The sequence below is a fragment of the Haemaphysalis longicornis genome, unplaced genomic scaffold (assembly GCF_048455015.1).
Source record: "Haemaphysalis longicornis isolate Haplotype H1 unplaced genomic scaffold, Haemaphysalis longicornis Haplotype H1 scaffold_7, whole genome shotgun sequence".
Taxonomy (NCBI): domain Eukaryota; kingdom Metazoa; phylum Arthropoda; class Arachnida; order Ixodida; family Ixodidae; genus Haemaphysalis; species Haemaphysalis longicornis.
The window spans coordinates 124,479,913-124,495,714 of record NW_027526422.1 but is presented as its reverse complement, the minus strand read 5'-3'; the positions used below and the strand labels follow the sequence as shown (position 1 = coordinate 124,495,714).

Below are 15,802 nucleotides of genomic sequence, written 5' to 3'. Positions count from 1 at the left end.
CTGCGACAGGAAGTTGTCTGCTGTTTCTTTGACAATACAAAAACAGTCGTCCACATATTAGAGAAACAACTTGGGCTTTTCGGGGAAATTTTTCAAAGCAGTCCGTTCAATTTTTTCCATTACCAGATTCGCTGTGGTTGCGGAAATAGCAGCCGCTATAGCAGTTGCACTCGCGTGCTTGAAAAAATTCCTTGTTGTAGCAGAAATGTGTGCTCTGCAGGCAGAACTACAAAAGTTGTGTTATTTCGCCGATGCTGTGACAGGTCCGGTAGCTCGGGCTGTCGTCGTTCTCGAGGGCAGTTGTGGTGGTTGCGGTGGCCAGGGAAATAAGGACGCTGGTGAAGAGTGATGCGACATCAAAAGAGATGAGTCTGTCAATCTGAGTCGATCAGCACTTCGGAAACAAAGTTCGTCGAAGTGGCCGGCGTTCTTGACGTGGGTGGTTGTTTTGCCGACACGTGGGGAGGGAACCTGATGAAGGAAGTTGGACAGGGCTGAAAGTTTTGAAGTCCTAATGTCCACAATGGGCCGGAAGGGAACATCGGGCTTATGAAATTTGGGTAGCTCATAAAAACCGGGCTCTGAGTCATTCCTCCAGATGAGTCGTAGATACAGGCTTTGGAAGTCGCGGTACTTTTTGAAAATGTTGGCCAAGAGTTTGTTCAGCTCCCTTTGAACTTCTGGGGTTGGGTCCTTTCTCACTCTTTCGTACGCTGAGGAATCGAGGTCTCTGACTTTGCTTTCATAGGCTTGCCAGTCAAGCGTGATGGTACAATTTCCTTTGTCAGCAAGGAAGATGACTACGTTATCATGATCTCGTAGGCTACGGATACCTGCGGCTTCATCTGGTTTCAAGTTCTGTTTGCGTGTTTGTTTAGCCGATTTATGGCAGGCTGCCTTTTTTTATCTTGATAGCTGGTTGTGAATAGGCTTCCTCAAATATTTGCAGTGCGTGCGGGGTCCCAGCACTTGTGGGAGAGCATTTGGTCAAAAAGTGGGCACCGGCAAACGACCCATGCTCGCTTTTTTTCCGGTGTCAGTCGACAACCAGTGCTCATCACAAGCGAGTGAGTAGCGTTGAAAACTGCTTGTGCTTCAACGGACGATTTAACGATGCGCTGCGAGTGCTTTACACCTCTCACATAGACACTGCCCAGCTTGGACCCGAGCTGGTTTTTGTCTTCTTCAAACTTCATCGCTTTCGGCAGCCGCATGTGAGAAATCTCGTCTCCGTCTCGCTCGCAAACGCCGAAAAAAGCAGTGTGCGGTTTGGCTGCGAATCTGTTTGCTCCAGGAGCTGTCAGGCAGCTGAAGGTCTTGGAAAATGTGTTCTACATCTACCTTCTCGTCTGTGCCGGTGAACGGCCTGGTGAGAAGTCAGTCGCGTCGTGCAAGTCCGATGACTGCTCTGACTGCGTGTCGTTGGTTGTGGTTGTTCTTTTTTCGTTTTGCAGGCTTTAGGCTTCAGTTGCACAGATTCCTCCTCTTGCGTATGTATGTATGTATGTATTGTTCTTAGGAAAAGGAAGATCCACCAACAGGCGTAAATTGTCTCGCCTAGGGGGCGGACACCGGAACGCCTGCTGGTGTAGGGGAGGGGGGGGATAGGGAGAAAAGAATACATAGGAATAGGAGAATAGGGGAGGAGGTGGACATTACAATGTATATAACACACATAAGGGTAAATATAAAACACAAAAGAAGAAAAAAAAGGAGTTACAGATTGAGAAAATTAACCTTACAGAGAAACACTACAGATATGGACAACACATGAATCTACGAAGGACAGTGTTTAGCACACATGTAAAAGGGGACACACACACACACGCACACACAAGTACAGATGCTGCTTCAGCAGCAGCACTCCACCACAATCTGGGCAGTTAGTTAGAGTTGTAGAGGAGTGTGCTGTGCAACCCCGAGCCCCGCAGGTATGTACCCAGGGCCTTGAGCACTTTGTCTCGCTCCCTGGCACTGCCCGGGGGCCAAAGCAGCTCCTCAAGTGGCCGCACTTTGTGAAGCTCGACCAGCAGCTCTGCCCGCCCTGCCGCAAACTTGGGGCACTCGTATAGTACGTACAGCAGGGACTGCAGGGGCGGCGCTCGGCAGTGAGTGCAGGCGGGGCTGGTCGCCCGCCCCAGACGGTGATTCCGCTTCGCCGTCCACACATCCCCCACGCGGAGGCACAGGATGGCCGAGCGCAGTCGTCGAGGCAGGCGTGATGCCCGTGCAGGCAGCAGGCCCCCTCCGACACGCAGCCGTGGGTCCGGATGCCTGGTCCGGATGTGTCGCTGGATGAGCAGGCGGGCGTCGTCCGCTGCCGCCTGAGCCACCATGTCCGATGGAGGCAGCGCGTGTGCCCCGGTGGCCAGCTCGTCTGCCCGCTCGTTGCCATCCGGACCAATGTGGGCGGGGACCCACTGCAGGCACAGTTGAGTGCCCCCCGTCTGCCAGCTGTGCCCGCACCAACAGGGAGTGCGAGTCTCCATCCTGAAGATGCACCAGGGCCACTCGGGAGTCGCACAGCAGGGCACAGCGCTCGGGCAAGGGCTCCATCTCCAGTAGCAGGTCCAGGCCCAGTCCGACCGCCACCAGCTCAGCCGTGGCCGAAGAAGAGGCATAGGACAGCCGTTCCTGTTGGGTGGCCTATCTTGCGTTTCACGGGGGCTTTTTATGGGGGAAGTATTCAGGAGCATCCGAAAAGACAGTAGGAATAGTGTCGTCAGGCAGGTGCGGCCAATCACGGGGGGTTTCAACTCTTTCCCCATTTATCACACGTCGATAGGTCTTTTCGGTGTACTTCCATTCGAAGTGGTGTTCGCAAACAACACAGTCTGTTGTCAGCTCCTTATCAGTGCGCTTGATATTTCGCAACCATTGTTCGTGCCAAGCTGCGTCTTTAGGGGGGTCTGAAGAGGAAGGCTTTGTCTTTGCACATTCGGTAACTGCTTCGGCTCCCAGGCACATAACATGTTTATGCTTTCAATGCCATCAGTGCATGCAATGTTACATAGCACATGAATAGCACAATATATTGCGTGGGCAGGAAAGTGTGGTAATGAAGTTCAGAGTTTGTATTTGGACTACATTTTTACAGAAAGAAATGTCACGCAGTGAAATTTTAAAATAAAACAAAACAGATCGCACGAAAGAAGAAAACACAAATGAACTATTGCTGCGGGACCTCACATGAGTGGCTCCAGCAGACTCCTGCAGAGTAAGCTGGAAGCATTGACAACACTCTGTGTCTTGTCACGTTAGTGTGTCCTGTCACACCGACACCTTAAAAAATAGGCGGTTGCATGTTTGCTAGGACACAGCAAACGGTCACAATCTTGTCCACGTGAGTCTTCAGCTCGTGACTTAGCCTTGTTCTGAGAATGCTGAATACTTTTATTCTTTGTATGCAGCGTTCTACGTCGATACGGTGAGAGGCTACCTTGTATGTGTGCTGTACCTCTTCTGCTGTGAACTGCTCATTCATATGGGCAAGGGGGGGGGGGGGCATCTCTAACGTGACTCGGCGCTGATGCAATTCACATCGAATGTTTGGGAAGCCTTTGTCGGCCATCACTAGGTCATTAGGTTCAAGGTAGTCTAGCAAGCCACTATTTGCCGTTATGTATGTGTCACTCGATCTCCCATCAAACACTTTTGACACGAACTGAATAAAGCCAGATGGGGTAGCGCCAGATAAAAACTTTAGAGTGAAGTCACCCTTGTAGTTACTCCAGGCGTTCACTTGTTCACTCACTTCTGTTGGCCGTTCAGTGGGGACTTCGGTGGTGCAGTCTATAATAACTCCACACATCGGGTACTTCTCTCGGAAGGATGGGGGCATTGCCTCCTGTGTCACCTCCTTGTGGTGCCAGATGAGCCAACCCCAGATGAGCCAACATTACTGGTGCAATATTTTATAGATATAAAGGCTGCAATCCTCTGCCTGGCTTGAAATACTTTTTGAAGACTTCTAACGCCTGTAATATACATCACATGCACAAAATTTTAGCTACTCCTCGTAGATGAGGAGGCAGAGTAGCCCAGGCATCGTTGCAGCTTGTACTCACTGGCGGTGTCAATGCCGGAGCTGCTGTTCGCGTCCTCCTCCAGCGGCGAAAGGATGACGATGCTATCGGCAGCGTCGTTACGAGTCGCTTCAGCCGCCCTTCGGGTCGCTGCCGCGCCTCTGGGGCCCCGAGGTGCAGTGGGGGTGCAGCGGTGAGCTCGAACCTTAAACGTAAAGTTGGTGCCGTCGGCGAGGCAAATGAGGTCTTGGAGAATGTGGTCCCGCTCGTTGTATTCCTCCTCCGTGCCCGACCTACGTATAGGAAGAAAACGCCAAATAAATTAACACCTCTGCTAACCAGCAAGCAAACGTTTGCCGAGCATTGAGCATGCCACTATAAACCACTTACTTTCGCAGATTCTTGCGGTCGTTGGCGGCGTACAGAGCCATCAGATTTTGGCAGCGGTCGCGCACCACTCGTGCCGCGAACGACTGTCCGGTGTCGTTGCTAAGTCTCTCAGCGATTTTCGTCCACTGAGCGGGATCCCTGAAAGGATCGCTGGCCTGGACATCCCAAGCAAGCTCAAGTCATTGCTTACAGAAAAATGAACTCGAGCAGGCGCATTTTCAGTCGGTACACCTGCAACCGTGCTTCTTCCCATCGACACTGTCGATGCAGCAGCCATTTTGAAAGCTGTCTCCCAACAGGTCTTCCAGCAGGTCCGCAGCGCCCCACAGGCGCCCCCGAACCCATTTGCTCCCAGCCGTTGCGTGCATAGCCGCGCGTCGTCGGGGCGTTTACGTAGCGTACTGCGCATGCGCAGTCGCAACCCACTTTCCTGGGCGTACGCTCCTCCGGAGCGCATGCCCAACTAACTCTGTCTAATAACTCTACACATCGGGTACTTCTCTCGGAAGGCTGGGGGCATTGCCTTCTGTGTCACCTCCCTGTGATGCCAGATGAGCCAACCCTGCGTCTTGCTGAAGATTGTGTCGAGCATAGAGTAGAATCTTCGAGATGCAGTTGTGCGGTGCACACAGAAGAGGGCACCAAGTGCAGCAAACGTCAGCCCATGCTTCAACTTCATCAGTGTCACCCGTTTCCTTAAATTAGGGTGCACTGTCAGAAGATATGGGGAGTCGACTCAAGAGAGCCAACAAACCCCACCGAATCCACAGGGCACAGGTGACAAAGGGGGTGGCCGTGTGATGGGCGGCTTTCGCCGACCAGAGTGGCAAGAATGAGCAAGAGCCTTGAATGAAAAACAGTACAGAGACTTATATTTATACAGGCAAATTACCAACCCCAAGCACGAGGTAACGGATCGATAATGACAGACAACTTAGATCGAATTCAAATACAAAAAACAGTTCAAAATTAGACAAAATGATACGAACAGGAGCGTTAACAAATGAACATTACGAAGCGGAGTAGTTAACTAAAAGAAAAAAAAAAAGACGAACAGTTCGATGCATATGAGAGACAGAGTTCCCCAATATTCACCGACCGGGCCTGCCGATGCACCGCTGTCGGAGGCGATTCGGCTACCTGGGAAGCGTGGCTTCGGTGTAGGCCAGGCTGTTCAAGATGATCACGGTGATTTGAGGCCCGGGAGTACGTTGGAGTCCTCCAGGGCGTGGGTCGCCGATGGTGTGATGTACAAACTGGCAGGTGCCGTTGTCAATCACGATGTCCAAATGTAGCTGGTTTGCTTAGGCGCGGCTTCTCTTGTTATAACTGTGCCGACTCGGAGAGAGAGAGGCTGTGACTGTATAAAATACATGGTGTGAAGATTGAAATAGTAAATCAGTTCAATAAAAAAGGCGTTTTTTAACTGCCGCATGTACCAGTTATGTCAAATCAAAATGAGAATGGGATTCAGTATTTTTAACCTTGACCCAAACCCAAATCGAAGTAAAAAAAATGATATGCATGCAGTAAAAGGATACGCTGTTAAAAGATGCTGTAAAAAGATATGCATCGCCAAATAACAAATGTGGCACATTTCACACAAACTGCACTATGTTAAGCTAGATAATAAGGAATGACGAAGGTGCTGTAGCAGCAGTTGAGGCACCTGTATTTAGTAATAATGCTTGTCTTAATGATTAACGGGACTGGGTGGCGCATCTACTGGCCTGCCTAGACGGGCTGCAGCAAATGCAAATTCAAGAGGTTGTGCCAAGAATATGGCCCCTCGGCCTTCACGTCTCTTCTAAAGGAGGCCGTAACTGTTGTCACTTGGTCTCTTTTTTTTTGCCTGCCTCAAAGCAGCTCAAAGCAGCATTGAGCAGCTCCGAAGCAGCTCTTGAATCGGAAGTTACTTAGTGGGTCACGTGAAGAAGCTGCTCAAAGCTGCTCCAGCTTTCGGGTGCGTCAGGCGACTGCGGGAGAGCAGACGATTTGTCGTCTGCTTGGGCCGGCTCCGCGCGTATGCACTCAATAACACGAAGTTAGAACTGTGATATTTGCCATTTGTTACAAATTATTACCACTACTATTTTTAAAACGTCTGTCAAAGCAAGTGCCAAATTTCTCGGTTCCGTCGAGAACCGTTGCCGACGCAACCCGACTTGCATTTTGGGAGGATTTGTAGGCGTCAGTTGTACAGGCACACGGCAACCTGCTTGCGTGCGTATTCTGAGTGCTGCTGAACAAGTTCTGTGAGGTGTGCTTTGGCCGGTCGAGAGGAACTGCTTGCCCAACATAGCTGGTGCCCTTCCTGTCATTTTGGAGACATTCGATTCCGACGGTGAATACGGCGAAACGGTGGCCCTGCTTGCGGCGAAATTTACACGCCGGGATGCAAACCGTATTCCCGTGTATTTTGAGAGCGTTGTGCAGTCGTACCGCGACGACGAGTTCAAGCGCACTCTTAGATTGTCGAGAGAAATGTTCGCCGAGGTGGCCGCTCGCTACAACACATCGCCCTATTTCCCGAATGCAGTGCAGGGGCGCCGGCAAATAGCAGCTGACAAAACTGTCGCCATTGCGCTTGCCTACCTCGGGTCGCAAGCAAGCATGTACGCCACAGCAGACAGATTCGACGTGGCGGAGTCGACCGTGCACAGCTGCGTCACCAGAGTAATTGAGTTTCTCCACTACATAAGCGAAGAGGTTATCAGCTGGCCAAGTGACACCGCAGAACTTGAACGCAGCAAAGCAGCCTTTCGTGCAAAAAGTAGAGGAAAGGGACCTCGCGAGACAATCGGCTGCATTGACGGCAGTCACATCCAGATTCTGAAACCCAGCGAGTCGGCGGAGTCGTACTTCAACAGGAAGAAGTTCCCTTTCGATAATTCTGCAAGGAATTTGCAACGACCAAAACAAACTGCTGGATGTATTCATTGGATGCCCTGGTTCCGTACACGACGCCCGTGTACTTAAAGAAAGCCCCTTTTATCAAGGTGCGCCGGCGAAGTGCTCCAGCGGGTACATTCTCGGGAACTCCGCGTACCCCTTGTCACCCTGGCTCCTCACGCCGTACAGGGACACTGAGAGGACATTCCCGGCCTGGAAGATAGCGTTTAACAAGAGGCTGAGCCAGCAGAGAGTAGCCATTGAAAATACTTTCGGACTGCTGAAGCAACGGTTCAGGCAGCTGTATCTTGTGGACGCCAAGAGTGTTGGCAGGTGCTGCTACATTGTCACGGCCGCATGCGTTTTGCACAACAACCTGTGCAATGCAGAGCGCGACTTTTTGGACGAACCGGAAACTGCACCCTGCCCCGATGAAGTCGGAAATGATGACGTTTCTGTTCCGAGTTCATCCGTTGCTGAAGACATGCGCCGTAGGATCGCCATGAAGCAGTGCTGAACTGCCTATGCCACATAGGCTGGCGCGCAAGGCGCAGCGATTGCAGCCAGCACCGTCGCGTGCTCGCTGCACAATTTCTTTGACGCTGGGTTAGAAAACTAAACCCTACCTGTGCGTGTTTTGCGTAATCAATGTTGTAACGCTATCTTCTCGAGCCTGTAACCCGCAATATCTGAGGCATACTGCAGGAGTTCTATTTTAATGGCGCAAGTCTGAATTGTTCCACGTGCTGCGTTACATGCATGTGTGCTATTTTTGCACCATGTACATGCTCCTAAATGTGTGGCGTATAGTAAAAGAAACAGTACAACGCGTATGGCCTCTTGGGTATATGCAGTTGACCGAGGTGTTTGGAACGTGCAAACTTCCTCTAGCTGCTGCATCGAAAAAGGTATATCAAGAAAAAAACACATCACTTAATGTGTACACACGTATAAATTTTCGTTCATAGACTTTGTCAATAATAAACAGAACGGTAATGGTAGAAAATAAACACGTCAAAGTGCCACACGTAGCTACACGTCAGTGCTCCTCTGGGAGCTACAGTTCTCGAGGGCCTTAGCGATTCTTTGCAGTATTTGCAGCTTCTCATGATGCCGACGTTCCCTATTCTCCTCAGCCCGCTCCGGAAAGTTTAGATAGGGGTCCGTTCGACGCGACCGCCGCCCTCTGCTTGGTCCGGGTGTGCTTCTTGCAGGCCCTACGGCTGAGTAGGCTTCCCCTGCAGCGGCTGCGCTGGCGTCATCTTGCAGCAACTGTGAAGCCTCCTCGTCGCCTTCATCAGGCGCCCGGCTTGTGCAGGCTGCAGGCTGGGCACTGCAACAAAACACCATTATGCTCAGGCCAAAACTGTGTTGCTAAAAACAGCGAGTTAGTAGTGACTATAAATAAATTCCTCTTGAAAACAGCCTTCCCGAACTAAGGAAATAAGTTCGACTTCTTGACAATTTTTTTTACTTTCCCTTTTTTTGTAACTCAAAACGTTCACAAAACCCACACATGATGTGTTTAGAAAAGGGCACGCGCCTCTATTTCGTTCACATCAGTAGCACCCATGCCCCCCAAAAGAAAGGCCAAATGCTTACATGATTATGCATAATAAGTTTTATGCTTGAGCAGTGTCGGTTTTGAGGTTTTAATAAAGTTTAAAGCAGTACAGTTAGTGCACCGGGTATATTACCGGGGCTAAATCTAAGTGTGCGATCCCCCTTCCTCCCCCTCCCAAGACGCTAAGATCTAGTGTTGTAAATTCATGGTTTCTTGTTGTTCCACCGAGTTTATGGTGTCATGAGATGGGCCTGATGTGAGCACATGCTTTCTGTTATGGTAAATATTTTGAACATTTATAAGTACTTTTCCCCTGTTACACATTTCTTTACGAATGTCTCACCACTCTTAGACACGGTTGCGCTACCGTGCACACCAGCAGAAACATTAGCAGAAACCTCAGCAGTACATCTTATTCCGGTTTTCTACTTTTGATCGTATTGCTGAACGGGTCCGTATTTCCTTACCCCACTTTTGTTTGCACCACTGTGGCGTGCTGGCGGTCCAGGATCGGCTGCAGCTCCCTAAGTAGTGAATGAATAAAAAAAGTCATTGTGTGTGGTCTGAAGGAAAGACATATTTAATCAGAGGCCTCAATGTTTTCTTGCACTTACTCCTCAAACGGGCGAGTTTTTGCATGCTTCCCGGTTTTTTCGTCGTGGAATTTTGTGGCTCTGTATCACCTTTCCAATGACTTCCATTTATTTTTAATTTGGTCCGCTGAAGCCAGGTTTCCAGGAAATTTCGCGTTCACCAATTGCGCCAGATAGTTGTTCCACGTGTATTTTTTTGTTTTTGCCTGCTTGGCCGGATCGTCCTGAAATTTTTTAAAAATTCTTCTATCAGGGCCAACACTTTTGCGCTGGGCCAAACACCTTCGCCGTCTTCCGTAGCGCTGTCGTCCACTGCAGTCTCGCTGTCAAAGATTACGCGGACACCATCTGCGAGAAAAAGAGCCCATCGTATTAGCTAACGCGAACAGTCGCATACAAACATTTCATGAAGGCGTGCAAACGTCGCCATTTGTGTATACGTACCATCAGAGGCGAAAACATGGTGCCCCTCATGAAGCACCGGTGCGCCGTCTTCGTCGAAGACCGGGTACACTCGCGTCTCGGCGTCGTTAATCATAGCGAACGTCGCAGAATGAGACGAGCCCGCCATCATCGGGTTGAGCAGACAATCAACTGACGCGCGAACGAGCAAGAACGCCAACGAGACCGCGAATGTCTCTTTGCATGTGTCGTCTGCTCGCGCATCGTCTGCTCGCCTTTCTGTTGTCTGCTAGCTGCTCCTCCTCAGCCGTGAGAGCAGTTTGGGGCAGCTTTGAGCTGCTCCCTGGTGCAAATGAAATAGGATTCAGCAGCTCCGGAAGTGGTTGGCGGAGCCAATGGAGCGCTGCTCCTGGAAATAAAATACGGAGCAGCTTGGAGCTGCTCAAAGCTGCTTTGAGCAGGCAAAAAAAAGAGACCTACTGACGAGGGAACTTGCCTGGTCAGTGACAACAGTTACGGGTGTGCCGATTATGTATGGGCGGAACTGTCTTGTTGCGTAGACCACGCCTAAGCACTCTTGCTCTGTTGTGCTGTAGTTCATCTCTGCTTGATTTAGGTGTCGGCTAACTTACCCAAAAACAAACTCTCTTTGTCACAGATGAACTTGGCGTCCATTTTTGTCAGCTCGTTTAAGGGTCTTGCAATGCGTCCAAAATTCTTAACAAACCTTCGGTAGTAACCACACAGGCCTAGGAAGCTCCGGTCCTGTTTGCAGCTTGTTGGTGCCTTGGTGTAGTGAACAGTGCAAGTGTTGGCGGGATCAGGCCAAATTGTCTTCTCATCAATGATGTGGCCCAGGTACCGTATGCTATTGAAAGCGATGTGGCACTTGCTAGGTTGAAATTTGAGTCGTGCATTGTCTAGGGATTGAAAGATTTCCCGCAAGTCCTGTAGGTGTTCTTCGGATGTACGAGAGAACACGATGATGTCATCCAGGTAGGCCAAACACGTCTTCCACAGCTGGTTGTCCAGTACCTTGTTTATGGTGCCCTGGAATGTTGCCAGGTCATTGCAAAGGCCAAAGGGAAGCACGTTGAATTCGTAGAGCCCGTATCCAGTGGAAAAGGTGGTCTTCACTTTGTCCTGCTCCTTGATTGGTACTTGCCAGTAGCCGGAGGCCAAGTCCAGCATGGTGAAGAATTGGGATCCCTGCAGTGTGTCCATGATGCCGTCCATACGGGGCAAGGGTTGTACGTCCTTCTTGGTGATGGCGTCCAACTTGCGGAAGTCGACGCAGAGCCACCAGGATCCGTCACGCTTGTGTACTACTAGTACCACTGGTGATGACCATGCACTGGTAGACGCTCGAACGACCCCTTTGGTTAGCATCTCCCTGATCTACTCTTCGACAACTTTGCGCTCGTAAGGAGAGCTGGGGTACGGGTTCTGCTGTACTGGCTGGGCCGCTTCGGTGTTGATCTCATGTTGAGCGATGATCATTCGCCCGGTGGGGCCAGATTTGGTGGAGAAGAGGTGCCCGTACTCGTTCACTGAACTCTGAAATTGCATCTTCTCTTTGAGAGGCAACTGGTCTCTTCTGTTTAACGTCCTGGGGCACATCCTCGATGCCGCTTGGTAAAGCCATGCTCAAGACTGTTTTCCCCATTATAGTTGCTCTTCCAGTTGTGGTGTTGTTCTTTGGTAGTAGCAATGATGCACTCTCCATGTTGGCAACTTGTATGTACCCCATCCGGTTTTTAACAACTGTCAAGGTGATGGAAACACTGGGGCATGACGCTTCTCTTGGTTGGTCTAGTGGCTCGACTAGATACGTGCGGGCGGCTATCTGGACAGCGATGAGGGCCTCCGTTCTGGGAGGTAAGTTGAGTTCCTCCAAGCATTGTACTTTTACCGTGTCAGGGGAGTCCACTGAGCCCTCTTCCTCGTGGTGTAAAGGGAGTTGGTGTCCCTGTAGTGTGATCTTCTTTTCTGGAAAGTTCAACACCATTTATGTTGCCTTGCAGAAGGGTAGCCTGCACAACACCTGGTGCGGAAACCCGGGCAGCTCTACGAAAACCGTACACGCACTCACTTTCGGCCCTGTTTGAACATTCAGGTCCACCTACCCTCACTAGGTCACCAAGTCACCATTCACAGCGCGCTCGAGCACGTTAGATGGCCGCACGGTCCTGCCCAGTTTGGTGGTCAGGTCTGGTGGCCAGCTCTGGTGGCCAACTCTGGAATGTGCGCCAGTTGTTTGTGCATATTGAAGCGGCTAGCCGCGGCCAGATTCCCTTTGTGGGCGGCCGGGCGAAAGAGAAAGGTAAATACGGCCACTCCGTTTGCATTTGCGCCGTTTGTTGTGGTCGGGCCCGCAGCGGAATTCTTTCTGTTTTCTCTGCTCTCGGAAGGGCCCTTTGCCGTCATCGCCCGGCCGCATTCTTTTGGCAGAGGGGGAAGCATTCCCCTGGTTTCGCCCCCCTCTCGTCGCAGAGGCCTCACGATCGTTGTCGCCCCCCTGTTGTGCTGGCCCTTCGGCGGCTGGAATTGGTGAGGGGGTTGCCTCCTCGCGGGCGCGCGCGGGTTGACTTGTCCGCTGCTCCCTGGAGGACCCTTCTTGTGTACGCGTTTGCAGTCCTGTGTGCGGGGAGCGTGCACCGGAACAAAGGGCTCTTGCCTCAGGTGCTTCCTCTTGCGTGCACGGGCTGGGGGAGGGGGTCTCCATAAAGGTGTATCTTGCATACATAACCGGATCTTCCAACCAGTGTCCACAATTTGTAGTTTTGGTTCACGTATACCTGAGGCTGCGCCTGCCTTGGAACGGCACTATAGTTTTTACCACAGCCAGGCGGCGTGGAACTTATGATTCGGCAGATTGAGGAACAGTCGGATCTTGTAAAGCTTGTCATGGCCATCCTCCCCCTTTTTCTTCTCGTCATCGCAGCACGCATGGGAAAGTGTTATCGCATCATCAAACCGTCGGCATTTTGGGATCTCTCGGCATGCAGTCAGCAATGTGTGCTTGGACGTATAAACTGCACCGATTGGCCCTGGCTTTAAAGACCGGTGGCTTCAACCCGGTCCTGGATTGTACAGCATTCTGTAACTTCGACATCCTTTGGCCCAATGGTGCTAATCGGGATTTTCCCACCTTGTTTTGTCGGGGCAGTTGTTGTCTCTTCCCCATTGTTGCCGGGTTGATGACGTTGCTCCACTTGCTCGAATCGTTCTTAGCTGCTGAAGTTCCCAAAATTTTCTGGCACGCTCTGCTTATCCAGTGAGGTGAGCCTCTCCGCAGACCATGCACGACGGAGCACACTCATGTTCGATAAGGCTGTCGATCGTGGGGCTGACTTGTTTGCCACAGTGACCGCACCTTCTTTCCTCTGGGTGGGGCCAGTTACCCACCAGGTGGCCCACTAAAGTTAACCACCAGCATTTGGTAGTTCCCCATTTTCTGACAAAGCAGTTTTGCCCTCCCTGTAGTAGAGATTGGGCTTGAGAGGGGTGGAGGTTTCCATCTTTGCGGGTGTACATCACCCCTTTGCATACCTCTCCATTCAGTTTTAGGTGCCCGCTGAGTTGGTTGGAGTGATTGCCTACCCGCAGGTGGAGATCTTTAATAGCAGTTTGTCAGCTACCAATGTTGCCTGGGCCCAACACCTGATAACGTTCTGGTTACGGCCAGTTGTTAGTACAGTGCAGGAAAGCTTTGAGTCGGCAAACATTCACATCACCGTGCCAATCACTGGCCTGCCTTGAGCCGTGTTTGGCAGAGCCAGGATCTACTAGGGACGTCATCAGGAAGGGTTGGCATGCATAGCCTGCATCCCCCAGCAGTTCTCCAGGTACCGTGTTTTCCTCATACAGCACCGGTACATGAGAGTTGTAAAAAATACGGCTGTCGTGCACGGACCCAGGCCACTGTGCGACAGTGTTGTAGAACTCCGAGTCGGAGGTTCTCTTCACAGCCTGCGTGAAGGCAAATGCATCAAAGTGAAATATACTGCACAAATAAAGATCGTGGTTCCTGGAAAGCATTGACATACCCTTTTTACTCGACATTCAGATCCTTATGGTTGTGACAAAATGCGTTACACAAACCAGGAAAGTGATTTGGGCACCACTGGTCTTGTCACTATATTTTGTAATCAAGCTTAGTACGAGAAGAACTGTAATATAGAAATAAATGCTGGGCGTTGAAGAAAAAGGATAGCATTCGGTGATGAACTGTTTATAGCCTTGATAACTACTAGCGAGGTTTTGATTATGGAAGGCAAGGAAAGGAATGTTCCTTAGACATTTCAGTCAGGCCAACTTTCTCTCGTGTTCATGGAAAAGCACAAAACACAGCTACAAAAAACCCACTTTCTGCACCGTGTTTCTTTGCATCTGATCCTGTTTTGCGTGTTACAGTGAAAGCTGTGAATACAGCTCTTCTGCACATTGATGGAGAACACTCCTTTTGCATGAACACCTCAGCAGGGTCGCTGCCGGGGCTCTTGATTCTCACGTGGGTACAGTCTATGCACTCAGTGATGCCAAAAAAGCATCCAATCTAGTAGAACTCAAGCATACCTTTGGTGTACTCTTAGGCTTAGGGTAAGCCGGTTACCTTGCTTACGTGTGGCGCACTGTCAGTTGCAACACCTTTATCAGGTTGCCAGTGATGACTTGGAAGGTCCTGTGAGCGTAAAACCTCATGCGATGAGCAGTTAGATTGCCAAGGCACTCTGGCGGGCTTGTTGTTCTGACATGATGGAAATAAAATTGCGCTAAAAGGACAAGACAAACAGAAGACACACCACACAGCGTGTGGTGTGTCTTCTTTTGTTCGTCTTTTAGGACAATTTTATTTCCTTCAGCAGTTGGATTATACCGTGGTGAGCGGTTTCCCACGCTTATCTGAGTTTTCTGCAAGAGAAAGCGTGAGGAGCAGCTCGCGCACGGTTTCTTTAAGCCTGTACTGCAACAGGAACAGCTCCGTGGTATTCAAGCGGTCACAAAGCAGTGGCCGGGGAATTTTTAGCAGTTACTTAACACTGCCAAAAACCAAGTCCGTCAGAGGCCTCAGAAATTCCTCTTAGAGCCATATTTTATGGTCAGTATCAATTGGTGAAAACGTTGAAACCATCCAAGCTATGCGCAAATTCGAATGAATACACAAGTTTTTACACACATTCAACAGTTCGGCGGAGGCTTGGGGCCTGTCATCTGAGTAGACCGTCGGTCTGAATTGCTTACTGTCCTGGTGAATGTCCATTCCCTGTAGGGCTTCTTGAAGGTGGATGCCAAGGTCTTTTTGTCGTATGCAGGTTGGTGGGTTGGCATCAGTGGAGTAAGACCTGATGTGCGGGAATTCATGAGCTTAGAAACGGTACCTCATACTTCCAATCTAGGTTGGGTTTTCCAAGGTGCTGTTTTTAACTCATGAGCCTGTAGTTTCCCCCCCACCCTCGTAGCTGCAACACAAAAAAGTGCTTTGCAGCTTATGTTCTCAAGCATTGGCTGGCACTCTACCATGAGCAATGATGCAGTACTGACCACAAATGGAAGGGCTAGAAAATACGTGTTCTTGCTTCGCACTCAAAGCCTCGCTTGCAGTGAGAACAAACAGCTGAATTTGGTGAGCTTGTGTGCTTTTCAGCAACTGCGCTCCAAGGATTTTGTGTAGAGTGGTGGTAGACTTTTTTATTACTGCTGGTATTTATTGTGGCAGATGTTCTGACATACATTGCTTTGTTGTTGCCTGACCGCCAGTTTTTTCGCTTATAAAAAAAAGGCCCGTATTTCGGACCCCATCATTGAACGCGTCAATGTTCAACAGACCGCGCATGGACAGTGGGTCACGCCGTGTCTTGCCCAGTACTTCTAAACACACGACGTCGACTATGTCCGACCGACCATTTCAGCCGAGTCGTGAGCAGGGGGTCCTG

The 15,802-nt window shown here is 50.4% G+C and overlaps 1 protein-coding gene and 1 long non-coding RNA gene across 5 annotated transcripts in view; one reads left to right on the top strand and one right to left on the bottom strand.

The window, feature by feature from the left end:
* The window catches only part of LOC144146929 (uncharacterized), a 113,039-nt gene that overhangs the window by 67,721 nt on the left and 29,516 nt on the right, over positions 1-15,802 (top strand). The window contains exon 5 of one of the 4 annotated variants that reach the window (XR_013317775.1): positions 8,522-8,887. The exons of the other annotated variants lie outside the window; for them this stretch is intronic. This is a non-coding gene — a long non-coding RNA (uncharacterized LOC144146929). Of the gene's footprint in view, positions 1-8,521; positions 8,888-15,802 lie in introns of those variants that run through there. 4 annotated transcript variants of the gene reach the window in all.
* On the bottom strand, positions 3,270-3,841 carry LOC144144774 (uncharacterized). The gene has a single exon (XM_077676285.1). The coding sequence runs from the start codon at positions 3,839-3,841 to the stop codon at positions 3,284-3,286; it is 558 nt and encodes a 185-aa protein (XP_077532411.1). The 3' UTR covers positions 3,270-3,283.

Coding starts and splice junctions, on each gene's coding strand:
- LOC144144774 (XM_077676285.1), bottom strand. CDS start 3,841: ATGCCCCCATCCTTCCGAGAGAAGTACCCGATGTGTGGAGTTATTATA.